The 17,148-nt window shown below is 46.0% G+C and overlaps 1 protein-coding gene across 11 annotated transcripts in view; it reads right to left on the bottom strand.

The window, feature by feature from the left end:
- Positions 1-17,148, bottom strand: part of PHC2 (polyhomeotic homolog 2) — a 102,281-nt gene that overhangs the window by 12,571 nt on the left and 72,562 nt on the right. Inside the window, exon 1 of one of the 11 annotated variants that reach the window (XM_021677157.2) lies at positions 12,945-13,247. The exons of 8 other annotated variants lie outside the window; for them this stretch is intronic. Coding sequence is in view for 2 of the 3 variants with exons in the window: in XM_012440375.3 (XP_012295798.1) it covers positions 4,101-4,134 (34 nt within the window). In the remaining variant the exon portion in view is untranslated. Of the gene's footprint in view, positions 1-4,100; positions 4,954-12,400; positions 12,563-12,944; positions 13,248-17,148 lie in introns of those variants that run through there. 2 more of the 11 variants (XM_012440379.3, XM_012440375.3) reach the window with 2 other exon arrangements.

Genomic DNA, 17,148 nt, shown 5'->3' on the forward strand with positions numbered 1-17,148 from the left:
CTCTGTCTCAGAGGAAAAAAAAAAAAAAAAAAAAAAGGGTAGTTTATAACTGGGTCACAATGGGTCTTGGTCCACTCAAGCTTATGTTTTGTTTTTTCTTTTTTTGAGACAGAGTCTCTCAGGTTCAAGTGATTCTCCTGCCTCAGCCTCCTGAGTAGCTGGGATTACCAGCACACACCACCATACCCAGCTAATTTTTGTATTTTTAGTAGAGATGGGGTTTCACCATGTTGGCTGGGCTGGTCTGGGAACTCCTGACCTCAGGTACTCCATCTGCCTCGGCCTCAAAAAGTTCTGGGATTACAGGCATGAGCCCCGGTGCCCAGTCTCAAGCTCATGTTCTTACTGATGGTCCTAATGCTAACTAAACCAAGATAAACCTTCTTTAATGAACAAGAGTTGACTATGATACATCTTTAGTACTCAGTCCTCCACATAATTCAGCTACATAATAAACTTCAGAGCTGAGCAGGGGTCATCTAAGAGAAAGGACCAATGAAGTTTTTTTTTTTTTTTTTTTAAATTAATTTTTGTTTGAGACACAGTTATACCAGGAAGTTAGAAAATTTCCATTAAGTGCCTATATTCATTTGAAAAAAAATTTTGAACAGCTTTGGCTTTTCTGTAGAGATGGAAAAATTTCCTTTCTTTTGGAATTCGTCTTTCCAGTTGCAAAGGTATCTGAGAACTTGAGGGCTTGTCTGGAGGTTCCAGCAGGGGAGTGCAGCTACACGTATGCCCTTGACTGAGGGATGGTTGTCCTCTTTGACCCAGCACACAGGTTCAGGAGGGACGCATGTGGAGCAGTGAGGGAGGAAGGGGACACTGGCCTAGCCAGTCAGATCAGCGGAATCAATGGGGTGACAGGTGTTGCAGCCAGATGGCCCTCACATCCATGTTTGAGAACTTAGAAAAAACCCCTTTCCCTCACAATCTGTGAGTAACTACGAGGACTGAGTTGATGAGTCAATCAAATTAAGTTTCTGTGCTTTTAAATTTTTAAATCTTTAAGTCTGCCTTTACACAATTACATTTCTCTGCTTTTATGTTTGCCATATGCTAAGAAACATATCTATTTTATTTAAAGAGATGAATTACTAAAATAGAAAGATTACTATGAAAGCTAAAATTTTATTTTTTAGATGATGGCTATTTCCTCCCAATTAGAGCCTGGTAAAATATTCCCTGATGAGTCTAAAGTAGTGCAGATTATACAATTGCAGGACTGAAAAGTCTGGTTTGATCTCTTACCAATGCTTGACTATTCTCTATAATATGCCCACCCAAAGATTTTTCTGGCATTTGTTTGAATACCTCCAGTGACAAACTCACTACTTTGGAAGCAGTTTGTTCTCACCTTGGACAGCTGATTAGTGATTCCTCATATAATGAGCCCGAAATCTGCCTATTAATTTCTACCAAATTATCCTCATTCTGTTCCTTAAACTCACAGTGAACAAGGCCAACCAGATTTGTCTAACAGGCAGAGACATGGGCTTAGACCTGGCTTAGAGACTGGTCTCTATCACTGAGTAAATCATGGGCAAGTCATTGTCTCTCTCTAAGCCTCGGCTTCATGGGCTGTGAAGTAAGGATCCTACACCTATCTCAGAGAGCTGCTGAGAGGACTAATGAGCCAGTGAAATGCAGCGCAGTGCTATCTTACGAGGAAATGCTTGAGAATGCTCCTGGTGTCATGAAGGACGTCACTCACGACCACAGTCTATCTTCTCTCCTCCACCCCTTCTGTTCTTTCAGCTATTTCTTACATAGAAAGGCTGCAAATTCCTCACATCCTAGGACCTCTTTGCCTACATCTTTTAACATCAGGTACGTAGTCAACACTAAGCATCATCTGTCAGATGTTGTCACTTAAGAGATCTGGTCGGTAAGATGTCTGGTTTTCTGTGTTTGTTTTAAAGGCAGTCACACCTTTGAGAGCACAGGTAGAAAATAATAATTCCCTTGTTTCAGTTTAATGAATTCCTCCATAGAATTAATCCATTCTCCTCTGAATTCTAGGATCACTCCCACCTCCTGCCTCTTTCACTGATATTCATCAGAAAATACCTCCTCAGACCTTGTCTCCTTTTATGGGATCCCTCTACCCTTGCTTGACTTCTCTGCCTGAGTCTCTCTCCTCTCTCAGATCTATGACTATTAATGTTCACTGCAAGACAGAAGCTCACTCTTGAGGTCATATTCTGTCCTCACGCCAGACACATTTGTGAACAGATACAGTCACCAGCTCAAAGGCTAGAGAGCCAATGCTTAATTCTGGGAAGCAAAACTTTTTGGAATTTGAGGTGGTTTTTTTTTTTTGTTTTTTTTTTTTAAAAAAAGATCTTGTTAAGAGAGAGAACAAACTAAAAAAACTCTTGCACCACATTAGAAACTATCACTCCCCATTGTAACCCAGGGCAGATCACAGGAGAGACAGAATCCAAAGGACAGACGGGAGAGTGTTTTTTGATTATACAAAGGTTCACAACGATTTCACTTTGCAGTCATCTTGTAGGCCAATAGCTCCTCATCTGCTTTAGTAACAAAGGAGTTTGGACTATTTCTGGAATGACCAAACACAATCTCACCCCCTGCCAAGCTCAGCACACTGAGATTAATTTAATCTGCTTCCCGCTCTCCCAGACTGCTTTGCGGGCTTTGGAGGAAAGCAGCTTAACAGCGAAACTTGCAGAAACCTGCCCCGCTGGCCCTGAGGCCAGATAAAAGAGACAAAGAAATACTCTGAATTCGGTTCCTTACTCAATTCCCTTGACTAGTCCAGAGGCTGTCAGTGCTGCTAGGGATTCCCACAGGTCTCAAATGCCTGTATACAGTCAGGCACCTGAAACCGAAAGGTGGAGGGCAGGATAAGGTGGGTAGGAGAGGCTGGGGGAGGGGAGTAAAGGGCCAAGTATTCCTGTCAGAATGAACAGAGCAGCATGTTCCATGGAGTCTTGCCTAACATATGTCTCAACCTCTAGGCTGTTTCTCAATTCTGGTCTCACTCACAGGCTCTGGTAGAAACAGCCCTTACAGGGGCAGGATAAAACAGGAAGGACCACCCAGCTCCTGTCTATGAAATTATCTGCTTTGTGATTGGTCACCTCTCCTAAGCAGAGCAGATTTCTCTAGGTAGGGAGCTATCACTCACTCAGTCACCTCTAGATCTTCAGAGGCTAACCCCATGTTCAAAGTATGACAGGTGCTTAATGACCATTAAACTGGAATGTGTGGAATCTGTGATCTCAGTCTTCATTGTCCACATAAGAGTACAGGGCTGCCTAGTGCCAAGTCAAGCAATTTGACACTAGCTGAGATTTACAGATTGCTTTCTGAAGCTATGATGATTTGAGAGCAGCTAGGCTGGTGGTACCTGCCTACTGAGCAGCATTTCTGGGTACCTGATTATGAAGAATAAGAGCTATTCTTTGGCCCATGTCTTCCTGTTACAGTGGGGATTTCCTCAGCAGAAGAGAGGTATAGGCAGACCTCTGAATTACCTGTCCCCTTTCAAACATTTTTGCCAGACCCAGGCACTTGGCAAGGCAGGATGACGTCTAGAGGCAGAGGCAGGGAGGCTCCTAGGACCAGTAGGTTAACATCCAGAATGGATGGGCTCTCCAGCCTGCTGAGGACAGATGTCAGGCTGGTGACAGTTACGCACAATTGGGCCACTTCAGAGCCAGTTCTGATGTTCGGTTGTACTGGAAATACAGTTTAGTACAGCTTGAGTATACCTTATTCAAAATGCCTGGGAGCAGAAGTGTTTTGAATTTTAGATTTTCTCAGGTTTTAGAATATTTGCATTATACTTACTGGTTGACCATCCCAAATCCAAAAATCTGAAATGCTCCAATGAGCATTTCCTTTGAGTATCATGTAGGTGCTCAAAGTTTGGGATTTTCTGAAACAGGTATCTCAGATGGCTGAGCACTCATTCTATCTGACCCTAAAATAGCCTTGAAGATACGGCTTCAAAGGCAATGGAGACCAAAGACAGCTTCTCCTTCTCCCACCTCAGCTTGGTCAATGGCTGATCTCCACCTTATCATGAGAAGAAGGGGGTATGTATTTTAACTTAAAAGACTTCTATTTACCGTTTGGCTGCGGTAGCAGTAAGACAGAGCTCATGAAGTCAATAAAGAATTTAAGGAAGCAGAGTAGATGACAAACGGATCATTTTCTTACAGCAAATTCTGCTCAACAAATGGTGAAGCGAGGTCGCCTATAAAACACAAGAGCACACTCTCCAAGCCCCCGCACTGAAGTCATGCTCATTGTGCTTCAGCTCAGCAGGCCCAGCCATGTGGCCAGGGTGGACACTGCAGGGTTCCCAAGGAACCATTTGCTCTAGAAACAGCCTGAGTGAAGCACTGCAGAGTGATGCCCAAACACAGCTCACACCTGGTCCAAGTAACAGGCGGAACTGCAGTGCGGTAAGCTGAGGGCAGAATGTCCAGTCCTCGTGGAAAGGTCTGGGGCCACCCTTTACAATTTCTTTGGTTATATTTAGGCCCCCAAATAAATTAATGCCACTCTGAAAGTGAGGAAGGCAAGATATTTCACCAGCACCAGTTTGTGGACACCTTCCCCCAGGGCAGGGTAAGTGAAGGGCTGGAAAGTGACTGAGGGAGTTGAGGGGAGAAGGGAGCGAGGGCAACAGGCAGGCTGAGCTCCATCTGGGACCTTGACAAAGTCCATCAATTAGAGATTCATTTGCTTAACAATTTCTTTAAAATGCAAGTATACATCTTACAGTCATTCACACTTTACTGTGAATTACTTGACTCTCATAAACAGATTGCTTTCCTCCCAGTTTAGGTACAGGGGTGTGAGAGAGGGTGGGTAGTGAGTGTTTTGGATCACAGGGCACTAGATCCCAGAGGATTAATGTTTAGAAGGGTTCTGAGTTTAACATCGTAGTGTCCTAGATGAAGCAACCTGGCCTCAGAGGTGAGGTGACTTACCCAAGGTCACAAAAGGCAGGCAGTGGCAGAACCCACACTAGAACTTAGTGCTTTAGATTATTCCAGGTGGGCCACACAGGTGGAGGGAGGGCTGTGCTGATTAGCCGCAGACAGCACCAGGGCACTTGGGAAAAGAGGACAGGACCTGGGAACTGTATCCTGGGATCTTCGAAGTGGAGATATCACATTTGGGCTGTAGCAGTTGGGTTGGGAAGCACAGGATGATATCGGTGAGTGATTCCCAAACCGGGATTCCTGGATGACTAAGCAGGATCCCTGAATCTAGTTAATCAGGACCCAAAAGTTGGATTCAATATTTCGAGAAGCCTAAAAGGAAACAGCACATACACATACCTTCAGGAGGGCAAAACATGCTATTATTTAATGCCATGTTACCATATTTCCCAAATTTGAAAATGTGGTCAGATGTTAAGATGAAAATGTGGTCATTTGTCCCACAAGAGTTTTTACATGGAACTTACACATTGATTACACGTGCGTCTCAAGTACAGATTGTAAAAGTGCGCATTTTAAAATAAAGCAAGAGGAATGCCATTTATTTGGAAGCCAGTATCTTGTAAAACATGCACAAAAGGAGCTCTTAGTGATAGGAAAATTACAGACCCTACCCACCTGGGGTCCCCTGAATACCAGAAGGCAGGAAGCACAGCCAATGTCTGCAACCTTTTCAAATCTGCTAAGGACAGAGCTGTCAGAGGGGCAGGACTTCTTGCCTTGACACAGCAGGCTGTGGTTCCCTCACATAGAAGCCACTACTGCCCTGCCCCTTAGCACCTCCTCTGAAGAACTCTCCCAGAGAAGACACAGCAGTGACAGGAGGACTCCCGTGGGGCTCTCTGCCTGAGCATGACTGAGATCCACACCTGGGTTCCTTGCAGGGGGCTGGCCAGCAGGATGAAGTAGAGGCTGAGCCAGGGGACCCTCCAGGCCCGCCCTCAGCGTCACTGCAAAATGACCTTTCTGGGTCTGGGTTGAAAGGTTTGGAGAGCTTCTTGGACTTTAAGCATCTGGGCTGACCAGCTTCGGTTAAGGCATCTGGCAGGGAGGGGGCTCCTCCCTTGCTGGCAGCCATTACCATACAGCTGACTTTCATGCTGTCTCTCAGGACACAGGCAAAGAGAACGGCCCTTCTGACTCACCCACAATCCCCAGCTAAAGTGTACATAAGCTGAATTGTAAACAGCTGAATGTGCTCCAAGCTGCCACCCCCAACCATGCAGGAAGAAATCAATGGAGCGAACAGCCACCCTCCCCCCACCCCATGCAGTTCAGGACAACAGGAGCAGTGGGGGATTTCCAAACAGCTGCCTGAAGGCTTCCCAGTCCACAGGCTGAGGACTGCAAGAGGGGCCTGAGGTCACACTCAGCAGCAGCACCTGCAAGACCAGAATAACTTCCACCAGGTCAACCCACCAGGGAATAATAGCTGGCCCTGGCTGCAGGGAGTCAAGGGGGAGTTTTCAAAGAGTTCTACTTAACCCTGGTGATGGAGGCCAGTGCACTGGTATCCAATGCAAGGGTTGAGGGCTCCCAAACAGTCTCACATCATAGTGCTCCAGCCCATGCCATGATTTCAAAACGCAAAATGTCTAGAACCAATGGGAGAGGTTCTACAGTAAATACCAAGATCAGTGGAGATAAAAGGCAGAGTGGAAAGAGCATAGGCTTTGGGGGCCTGACCTGGACTCATATTCGGGTCCATCTTTGGTTATTTGTATGGTTTCAAGCACTCAGTGCCTGTTCTGAGTCTTGGTTTATCCATCTGTAACAACGAGGCTCATACTGCCTGTCTGTCTGGGAGGTTTCAATAAATACTATAAATGTAAAATGCCTGGAACTGAATACATGCAGAAGCTGTGCTACATAGCAGTTAAGACTGTGGGATTAGAAAGACTAGGCTTAAATCCTCTCCTGTAATGCCGGGCAAATTACTCTAGGCCCGTTTCCTCATCTATGAAATGGGGTACTTACATCTGTCTTACACATAGCTATGGTGAGGATTAAATAATATAATGCAGGCACAACACACTGGACTAGGCCGAGCTTGGACACAGGAGTGCCAACGTCACTGAGACCTGTGAGAAGATTAGGAAATCATCCTAATCTCGCTCTTTCTGGGAGTCTGGCCTCTTACAGCCCCAGAGCAGGGCTGATCTTTCTGTGGCCCAAACTTAAGTATCTGAAGTTCATGTTCCTCAGATGCCTTGGTCTACTCTGGGAGTCCTGTCCTTGCACTCTTGAGGTAAGACTTCAGGAAGAAATGTTACCTCCACTGTGACTGCAACATGACAGAAATGCTTCTGCCCTAAAGGACAAAGCAAAGTTTCAAATCACCGTCAATGACTATTAATCCAAAGGACAAGATGAGCACCAGATTCTCTTTCTATGCGGTTCTTTCATAAAGGGGGGTTTAAGCAGACAGTGCAGAAGAATCCTAGAAACCAGAAAAAAGGTTAACTTTGAGACAAAAGGAAGCACTACTTTGCCTAGAAAATACTAAATTTATGGAACTTGTAATGCCAGATGATTTAGCCTGTGAAAATAAATTAGTTTAAAAGGCTAAACTCAGTTTAAAAATACACTCATGGAAGATGGATTTCTACCAGGTTTACAAAAGAAATCTAGAAATGTTTAGTAAATTCTCCAATTATTTTCAAGTTGATAACAGGGAAAGGCAACCATGTTCCCCATTATGATGACTATTGTTTTGGTTACTAACTGCAGGATCACTAATATTGCTAGATAAATATCAGGGGAGGCTGGAGGAGGGAATGCTAAGCCTCAGTTGTCGTGTCTATATTATGGACTACATACTACATATCTTACAAATCAGTCCTACCTATCATTTCTGCTCATGGAAACATTTCTCCTTTCCTCCTTGTAACCACTGTCGAAGCTTCCAATCACCCTACTTTGCCACCAGTCAACTGACAGATCAGATTAATACTGATTACTGGAAGCCTCAAAATGTGGATTTAATCAAATTTTTAATTTTTTTTTTTGCGACGGGGTCTCGCTGTGTCACCCAGGCTAAAGTGCAGTGTCACAAGCATAGCTCACTGAAGGCTTGACTGCCCAGACTTAATTGATCCTCCCACCTCAGCCTCCCAAGCAACTGAGACCACAGACATGTACCACCATGCCCAGCTAATTTTTTTTTTTAAATTATTTGTAGAGGTGAGGTCTTGCTCTATTGCTCAGGCTGGTCTCGAACTCCTGTTCTCAAGTGATCCCCCTGCCTCAGCCTCCCAAAGTACTGGGATTACAGGCATTAGCCACTGTGACTGGTCCCAATTTTTTTAAAAAGTAGTTGTTCATATTAGTTTTAATTTGCTTTGCTTGTTTAAAAATGTCTTAATATAACTGTGTGGCTTAGCCCACATATGGATGGTTTCAAATATGCTAAAGATACCCGTAACTAGGGATAATTATATAGTATTTGAGACATAACAGCCATGCAACTAGAGTTTTAAAAATAACTCAAGCAGTCACGAACTTTCATTTTCTTGCCAACAATTCCAATATTCAGTATCAGGCCTGGTCCTCCTAATCTACTTGAAAAGAGTTGGTTATGGCATGGCATCTAACAGTCATCTCTTCCTAATACAAATGATAATAAATTTCACTGCTAAGAAGACAATCATCTGAAAAAACAGACATCTGCTTATGTTTTAAAGAAAATCGTAATAGCAAACTGGGACTCTCTTCAACATCTGGATTCATCTCAGAGCACTGGCAATCTGAGTTTAACAGCAGTCATGTCTTTAGCAGATGTAGAAAGAATGTTCTCTTCTTTTAGATTTACCTAAATATCATTTGGAAATTGAAAGAATGGGAAAGCATATCCTTTTTTCACTAACTATAAATAATTTGGAAGAAGAAGGAAAAAAACCACCTTGAAATTTTCTATGCTGGTCTACATGATCTTACAATGCATCTCAGAGCAACAGTTTATGATTTAAATTACATGCTGTGTTTCTTAGCATACTTTTTTTTCTTCAAAAACTAGTAATTCTAAATTGCATAATTCTTGATTCTTCATAGCTTATTATAAAACCGCTCATTTCTTGACCATGTCAATTATATTTGACTTTTGTTACTGATGGGGAAAAAAATCCAGAATTTGTAATAATTATGTCTTGGATATGCAAGTGGTTGGTTATTTTCCTAACAATTCCCAAAATATCCACATCATAAAACAAAATTAAAGATGGTTTACCTCTAAATATCTTTAGAAATATCAAATCAGTGTTCTGCTGTGGCTAGTAATTCAAATGAAAAATTTTAAATAAGTCAATTCTTAAAATGAAGCCTACCTCTGTTTGAATTGTGAATAAGTAATTAGTTATCTTAAATAGGCAACCTTTTTTTAAAAACAGAAAACATACTCAAAAAGGGTTTTAACTGGTAACTCACAGTTTAAACCATGCCATAAAAATATTTAAAACATAAATCTATGTGTTCAGACTTCCATCTTGAGGGGTAGTTCAGTTTTAGGTTCCATGAAACAAGGTGCTAAGTCCCCAAAGAGAGAGCCATTTCTGTCACTGACACGAAGTCCCCATCAGAGTAGACTATAACAGAGTCAGTCTTCATCCTGCTTTCCCATAGGGCTGGGGACTGGTGGGAGGGTGGGCAGGCTCAGAAGGAGACCTCACTCCAGGACAGTCTCCTGAGGGGTATGCAAAAGACTCTCTCTGCAACTACTTTTGTGAGATTCCTCCTGACCACAAAAAATCATCATCATCTTTCAGTAGCAAAATGGCAGAAAACAAAGGGAATAAAAGAGAAACCATCAATTATGAAGACTCCTCATTCTCATTTCTCTACTCTCATCTCCAGTAGATGTCTTTTTAGAAGAGAATCTTTTTATGGCTGGAACTAAATCTGTCTGGAGATTAAATATTGAACAGCTGGGAGAAGTTTAACATAAATTTAGAGTGACTCAAGAAGAGGGAAAAACTCTTGGTATATACAGTACTAATGATGAGCAGCATTACTAGAACTGGAGCCACCAACCTATTCCCTAGGTTTTTTCAACTTTAATTTTATTTTGGTGTGCTGATCCATGCTAGATGAAAGTGAGGAGGCAGGGGAACTTTACTTGGCATATGGTTACTGAATGCCTGGCCTGAGGTTCACAGCCTAAGGGAGGAGACTTAGGGAAGAGTCTAAGGCAGTCAAGTCATCCCCTTTACACATTCACAACAGAAAAAAGTAGACAAAAAGACACCCATGAGCACACCAGTACGGTTTCCTAAGTCTGAGACAATAATCGTGCTCTGTGTTTTTTCCTTAAATAAGAAAACGTAGAGAGGGGACAGCCAAGAGGTAAGATGAGTTCAATTTTGTGAGATCATCCATTCACTTACTCCTCTTAACATGCCCTCTCCCCCTGAAAGATCAGAACCAAGGGATCCAAAGTATCTGAGACAGGAAATGAGTAACACAGGAAAAAGGATGTGGTCTGAAAAAGAGTGGATTCTGGGCCTGAGCCAGAGCAAGTAACAGGCACAGGGTCATAGCTGAGGGAAGGGCTTGGTGGCAGGAAGTGAAATCTCAGGGTCAGTCAGCTTAGACTAGAAAGTCAGTGACAGAGGAGATGTGTCTGGGGAAGCAGCACACTGCCTTCCTAAGAGGCTCTCCTTCCCTGAAGGAGGCAGAGAATGCAGAAACAATGGCTGATGAGACCCACAGCCAGAAGAAGGATGACTGTGACAGAAGGAAGAGGGGCTGGAGGTCCCTCTTTACTTAGAGGGAAGTGTAAATAGTATATATGGAGTGAGCTTGACAAACGTGAATTAAAAATTAACCCAGGACCTGGAAGAGAGTGGAAAGGGCTGGGAGGTGGAACATGACGAAACACCAGCATTCATAAGCACCTATGTGCCACATGTCAGTGAAGAACAGTTTGGTGAAAACAGGAGAGAAAACATAGTTGGACAACTGAAAAACCGACTCAAGTATAACAGAAAAGTGCACTAAGAAACCACTCCCATTCTCAAGATTAAGGCTGGAGGAAAAAGAGGTCTTTTCTTCCCTGTGTACATGAACGAGGCTGGAAACAGATCTTGGGTGGGCTGAGAGGCAGAGCTCATGTGATGAAGAGTGCCTGGAAAGGGCAGGTGCCAAAAGAGCACCACTCCCCATCTGCCCGACCTTCTGCGAAACAAGCCCGCCCTTGTGAGTGAGCCAAGCCAGAGGCCCTAGCTCCTGCCTTGCAGAGGCTGGAACTTAGGTGCAGAAATCGCCAGTGGAAAACACAGTTTATCAGCTGGTTAGAAAGTGTGAATACTCTCAAACATAGATCCAGATGTTGGGAGCTATGTCTTAAAATCACTTTTATATTCCCCAGTGCCTAGGGCAATACTTTACCTAAAATGGGAGCCAAATAAAAGTATATTAAATCTAACTGAATGAAACCAGAACTACTTAGCTGTGCTGTTAACTTAAGGTTCAAGACAGCCTCTTGCCCTATAACCAACACAGTCAGGTACTTTATTTCTGTTCTAGAATCAAAACGATGTGAAGCCCTACATCCCTTGTGACCTAAACCTAAACCCTAATCAATAGGGTCTGCCACAGGTCTGTTGCCCTGTACCCGAATAAAAGATATGGGGGGTGGGGGAAGAGGTGGGCAGAAATACAAGAGCAAGAAGGAATTTCCTTGCCTCATCAGCCTGTAATGTTCAAGCTGACCTAGAAATCCTGGCAGTTCCAACATTTGGGTTGACTCAGGCGGGGAAGAAAAATCCCAGGTGAATGATAATTGGATTACCCAGTTATGCCCCAGAGCCAAATGGCTGGAAAAGGCCAGGTCAGTAGGCTCTGGTACAGTTAAAGTGACATTATTTTCTAAACCAAAAATGGAGACACTCGGGCTGACAGACAATGGGATGGAATAGTTTAAATTGGGGCTGTCCTAGAAAAATCGGGGACATATGATGGATTTAGGTTGGTAGCTTATTTTGCAAGGGCTCCTCTGGGCCCAATATGCTAATGGAGAGGGGATTAAGGATCAAAGCCGGGAGATATCCGAGGGGAAGGCTGTCACTGATTTGTAAGGCAAGAAAAAGATGAAAAAATGTGCTCCGTACACAGCACATTAAGGTACATATCCGCAGGTAAAAAATAGGAAGGAAAGGAAAGTTGATCCGAACCGAAAGTATGTGAGTGAGATCAGGTGAGGTTCTGAAAGGCAGGGTAGGTGGGCCGGTGCGGGTGGGCCATAGCAGGGCACTGACTGGTATCCGACACGGAGCCCAGGGCTTAGGGTTCAGATGGTAGCTTCGCCACTGGTTTACAACCTGACCTTGGGGCCAGTTATTTCCCTGTCTGTGGACTTCAGTTTAAATAGAGAATCTCACAAATCCCGATTTTAATGTAAAGAAGCAACAAATATAGTCTACCTTCATCTGGCATAGGAAGGAGAGAAAACGCTCTTCTAAAAATGGAAGAGAAGACAGACACAGAACAGCTTGTCCCTTTCCATCCAATTAAAAACCTCGTGAGACTGAACTAGAATAAAAACAAAACTCTCCAGCGAAGCCGCAGGCGCCTCCAAGATAGGGAGTCCATCACCAACAAAGTACGGCAGATGCCAGCAGTCTTGCCCTCGAACGCAGTGTCCGTCCCCGGGAAGTCGTAGCGGCGGGGAGACCAGCTCTGGGCTGGGCTGGGGTGTGTGGGGCCCGGGGACGCGGAAGCTGCGGTGCGCCGGGGTGACACAGGGCTTCCAGGGGCGGCGGGCGCGCAGAGTCCCCAGGAGAGCGAGGCAGGGGAGCGGGGCACCTCCCAGGCGCCGAGCGGTCGAGAGCCGCGGCTGGCACGGCCTGGCAGCCACCTAGGCCCGGGCCGCGAGGGGCACCGAGGGCGGTGCCCGGCTTCCAGTGCGGCGAGCGCGGCCCCCGGCCCCCCTTCTGGCGAGAACCCCTCCCCCGCCCAGGCACTGACCTGTCCAGGGCCCGGCTGGGCCTGGCCGGGCGGGGCCTACGCTGCCCCTCGGCCGGGCGCCGCCTCGCGCGGGGTCCCGGGCCCGGGCGGGCCGCCTCCTCTCCGCCGGGAGCCTCCGAGCCGGGGCCCGGGGCTGCCGCGGCGCATCCGACCGCACCGGCCTGGCCGGCGTCAACAAAGGGCGGCCGGGGCGCGAGGCCGGGACGGGGGCGCGAGGCCGGGGCGGGGGCGCGGGCGGCGGCCGGGGTTGCGCGCGCGCGCGCGGCGGGCGCTCGAGGGCTGCAGCCGCCGCGGAGACAATGCGACGCGTCTGGGACGGCTCCCGCGGCCGCCTCCGCCGGGGGCGGGGCGATGGCGCGGGGCGGGGCGGGGCGGGGCCGTGGGAGGGGCGGCGCGGTCACGGGCCGAGCGCTTCCTTTGTGCACCGAGCCCCGCCTCGCGCCCTCCGGAAGCCGCGTTAGGGACGCCCGGGGCTCAGCTTAGGGAGGCGGGCGCCACGCCACGAGGAGGCTGCCCTAGCCCCCTGTGCAAGTGCTGCTTGGCGGGGCCGGCCCGCGACTCCCGCCTTGGACTGTTCACTCCCTGTGGGAATTGGGGGGCGGTCAGAAGACTAACGACCGCCAGTCACCGAGAGCTCAGTTAGTGCCCAGCCCTGTCCTCACTCTCCCCCTCATTGTTCACAACGACCCTACAAGTAGTCACTCTCCTTCCCACTAGGAACCGAGGATCAGAGGAAAGTCATGGCTAGAGTGCCCGGGTCACGCCTCCGTGAGCGGTCTTGGGCTCGCGGCGGAGGCTGATTGAGGAAGTGGATTCAGGCGGCCCGCCGTGCCTGGCACACGGTCGGAGTCCTGTAAGTGTTGGTTCTCTTCCCCAAGCGCATCGGGTGAACCTGCGCCGTCGTGGCGAAGCGCACTCATTCAGCACGCCCGCGCGCGCGCGTACCCCCCTGAGGAGCGCGAGGCGCAGGAGGGTGCTGGACACACGCCAGGACTTCTCTCCCTTCTTGATTTCCCTCTATTCCCAACATGGCCCCATTTTCTTGCCTTCCTTAGTATTTATATTCTTTCCTTGCCTTTCTTCTCCCCCTACCCCTTTCCACTCAGGCCTCATCCCATCTTTGTTTACATTTATTTTACATTCCTCAAATATTTACTTAACCCTTTCTCCTCTATTTTTCAAATGTTCAACCCCCTTTTCATTCATATTCACATTCCCTTCTCCTCTGCTTCTGCATTTCTTACACTTACATTTTGTTTATAAACGAGGGTAACACAGCTCCTATTCCCTAACGTGCCCACACTTTCCTGTCTCCCTCTCTTAAGTTCCACTAGTTCTTCCTTGAATGTTCTTTCCCTAACTTTGAATGTCCAGGTCCTGCCTATCCTTCAAGGTCCAGACTCAAGAACAGCAGCAGTTGGCAAACTTTTTCTGTAAGGGACCAGAGCGTAAATATTTTAGATTTTGCAGGTCCTACGGTCTGTCGCAACAACTCTGCTGTTGCTGCAGGAGAGCAACCACAGACAATATGTACACAAAGGAGTGTGGCTGTGTTCCAATAGAACTTTATTTATGGGCACTAGAATTGGAATTTCAGAGAATTTTCATGTATCATGAAATAGAATTATTTTGATTTTTTGTGAGCTGCACTAACACTGGCAATGTGATGGTTTTGGCCATTGGGCTGTAGTTTGTCAGCGTCTGCTCTAGAGCAATGCCTGTCCTCCCTGAAATCTATCCTGATAATCTGTAGTTGGCAGTAGCTTTTCCTGTTTTATAACTTTTAAATGACTTACCTCAAATCCTTCTATGGCATTTATTGCATTTTCCTTTCTATTGTAATTTTCCTGTGCATTTTTCATCTTTCCCAGTAGACCTTCGGCTCTTGGGGGTGGGGTACAGACCGTGTTTATGTGCTACCTCCCATCCCACAGTGCTTTGCACAGAGCAGGCATTCACATACACAGAATGGGCCGGGCGTGGTGGCTCACGCTCTGTAATCCCAGCACTTTGGGAGGCCGAGGCGGGCAGATCACCTCAGGTCAGGAGACCAGCCTAGCCAACATGGCGAAACCCTGTCTCTACTAAAAATACAAAAATTAGCCGGGCATGGTGGTTTGTGCCTGTAATCCCAGCTACTCAGGAGGCTGAGGCAGGAGAATCACTTGAACCCAGGAGGCGGAGGTTGCAGTGAGCTGAGATCACGCCAATGGACTCCAGCCTGGGTGACAGAGTAAGAATATGTCTCAAAAAAAAAAAAAAAAAAAAAAGACATATACAGAATGGATATTTAAGTCTTGGGTGGTTGACAGTTGTTTCCACCACATAAAGCTTACTTCTCTCATGAGATAGGACCTCAAGAGGAGGACGCTTGTTTGTATATCACCTTGATTTATGGAGGAGAAAGACAGGCAAATGCCAGTTCATGTAGGGGTTTCTGGATTACAAACACTTGAGCAAAAAATGTTGATTACCACTGTTCTGCAGACAGGGCATGAATCCTCAGTGGGGTCCTGTATGATACTTCTATTAGCAAATTGGTAAAAGGCAAAGAAAACATGCCATATAATTTGCAGGTGGCAAAGTTAAGCAGAGGAGTTAGTCTAATGAATAGCAGAATTGAGATAGAGAAGATTCCTGCCTCACCATTTGTTTTTCTATGCCTCAGTGGTCTTACCTTTAAAATGGGGATGATAAAAGTTGCTACCTCAGAGGGTTATTAGGATTAAATGAGGAACTATGTGTAAAGTCTAGCAGAGAGTGCTCAATACATATTAACTATTAATCATTGCTGTTTTCTTGCTAGGCTGGAACTATGGGCTAAATTTATAAGATAACACTTAACAGATGTAAGTAATTATATTTTGGTTCAAACTATAAATTATACAAGTTTGAGACTAAGGAGAGCTGGCATGACAGTAGTAAGACAAAACCTCAGAAGCAAAAATGAAACCCGGCACTCTGGAATTCAGGTGACAGTGCTCTGTGAACAACCATATCATTCCTATGAGGTTGGAGAGTTCATGGGGGCACCGTCCTGATGAAGGAAGGTGAGGGAGTGACTGCTGTGGAGGCAGAGTCATGGCGCTGCCCTTTCACAGCCATGTGACCTGGAGCCCCTTCAGCTTGTGTTTCTGCCTCTGAATAATGGGGACAGGGATGATTCTACTTATCTCGTAGGGCTGCCATGAGTGAGCAAAGGACTTGAAACAGTACTCAGCATATAGTAGGTGTTCAACAAATTTTAGTTCCTCCCTGCCATATAAAATATGGATCTAGAGAACAGCCCTGCCCCTGAAAGAGGCTTCTAAAGACTAGTAGCTGTTTATGTTTGGAATTAATGTGCTTAATTTTGGGGATCAAACTTGAAGAAAATTAATGAAAAGGTAGAATGTAGATTGACAAGCATGACCAGAATGGTGAGAGTGGAGGTCTTTACCTGTCATAGGTAAAAAAATGAAAAAAGTCTCAGATATTTAGCCTGGAGATTTTCTCTTTTTTAATGGCGAGAGAGGCAAGAGACAGTCTGACAACTGTCTACACATTGTGTAAGATGGACTTGGCTACAATTCACCAAAAGGGTGAAAGTATACAATTATACTTTGATAATTAGAGCAAATCTACAGTGGAATGGACTGCTGTTCAAAACCCCTTCTCATTTGCAAGTGTGCAGAAAGAGAAGGGATGACCTCCTTCCTGTCCTTTAGCTTTCCTGCTGGTCTTTCTCCATATTCTTTTCCTTGATCCTGCTTCTGTTCCCTATAGAACCTTTATACCCTTTTTGCCCTGCCTTGTCCTAAGTAAGGTATTTTTTCTTCTTCTTTTTGCCTTGCCTTGTCCTAAGGTATTTTTTCTTATTTCTCCATCAATTTTCAAACTCTTTTTTTTTTTCCTCTTGGCTGTCCCCACCACCCCCACCCCCCACCAACAAACACAGCACAATGACTGGAACTGCCACCCTGAGTTGCAGGTGGTCCATAGCTCAGAATGTCACTGAGACCGGGGCCAACACTGCTGTGCAAACTGGCAGAGAGGGGAAGGGAAGCAAATCGATCTCTGCAGAAGGTGAAGGTACTGCGGTGCTGCTCCCATCCGGATGAAGGGACCCAGCAGAGTCTCCTGAACCCCAGGTGGGAAGAAGTCCACTCGCAACCGAGTGCACAGACAGACAGTGGGGGTCCCAGAGCTGGGCACAGTTTCCTCA

Source organism: Aotus nancymaae, unplaced genomic scaffold, assembly GCF_030222135.1.
Source record: "Aotus nancymaae isolate 86718 unplaced genomic scaffold, 86718_ANA_hifiasm-v0.15.2.pri h1tg000053l, whole genome shotgun sequence".
NCBI lineage: Eukaryota > Metazoa > Chordata > Mammalia > Primates > Aotidae > Aotus > Aotus nancymaae.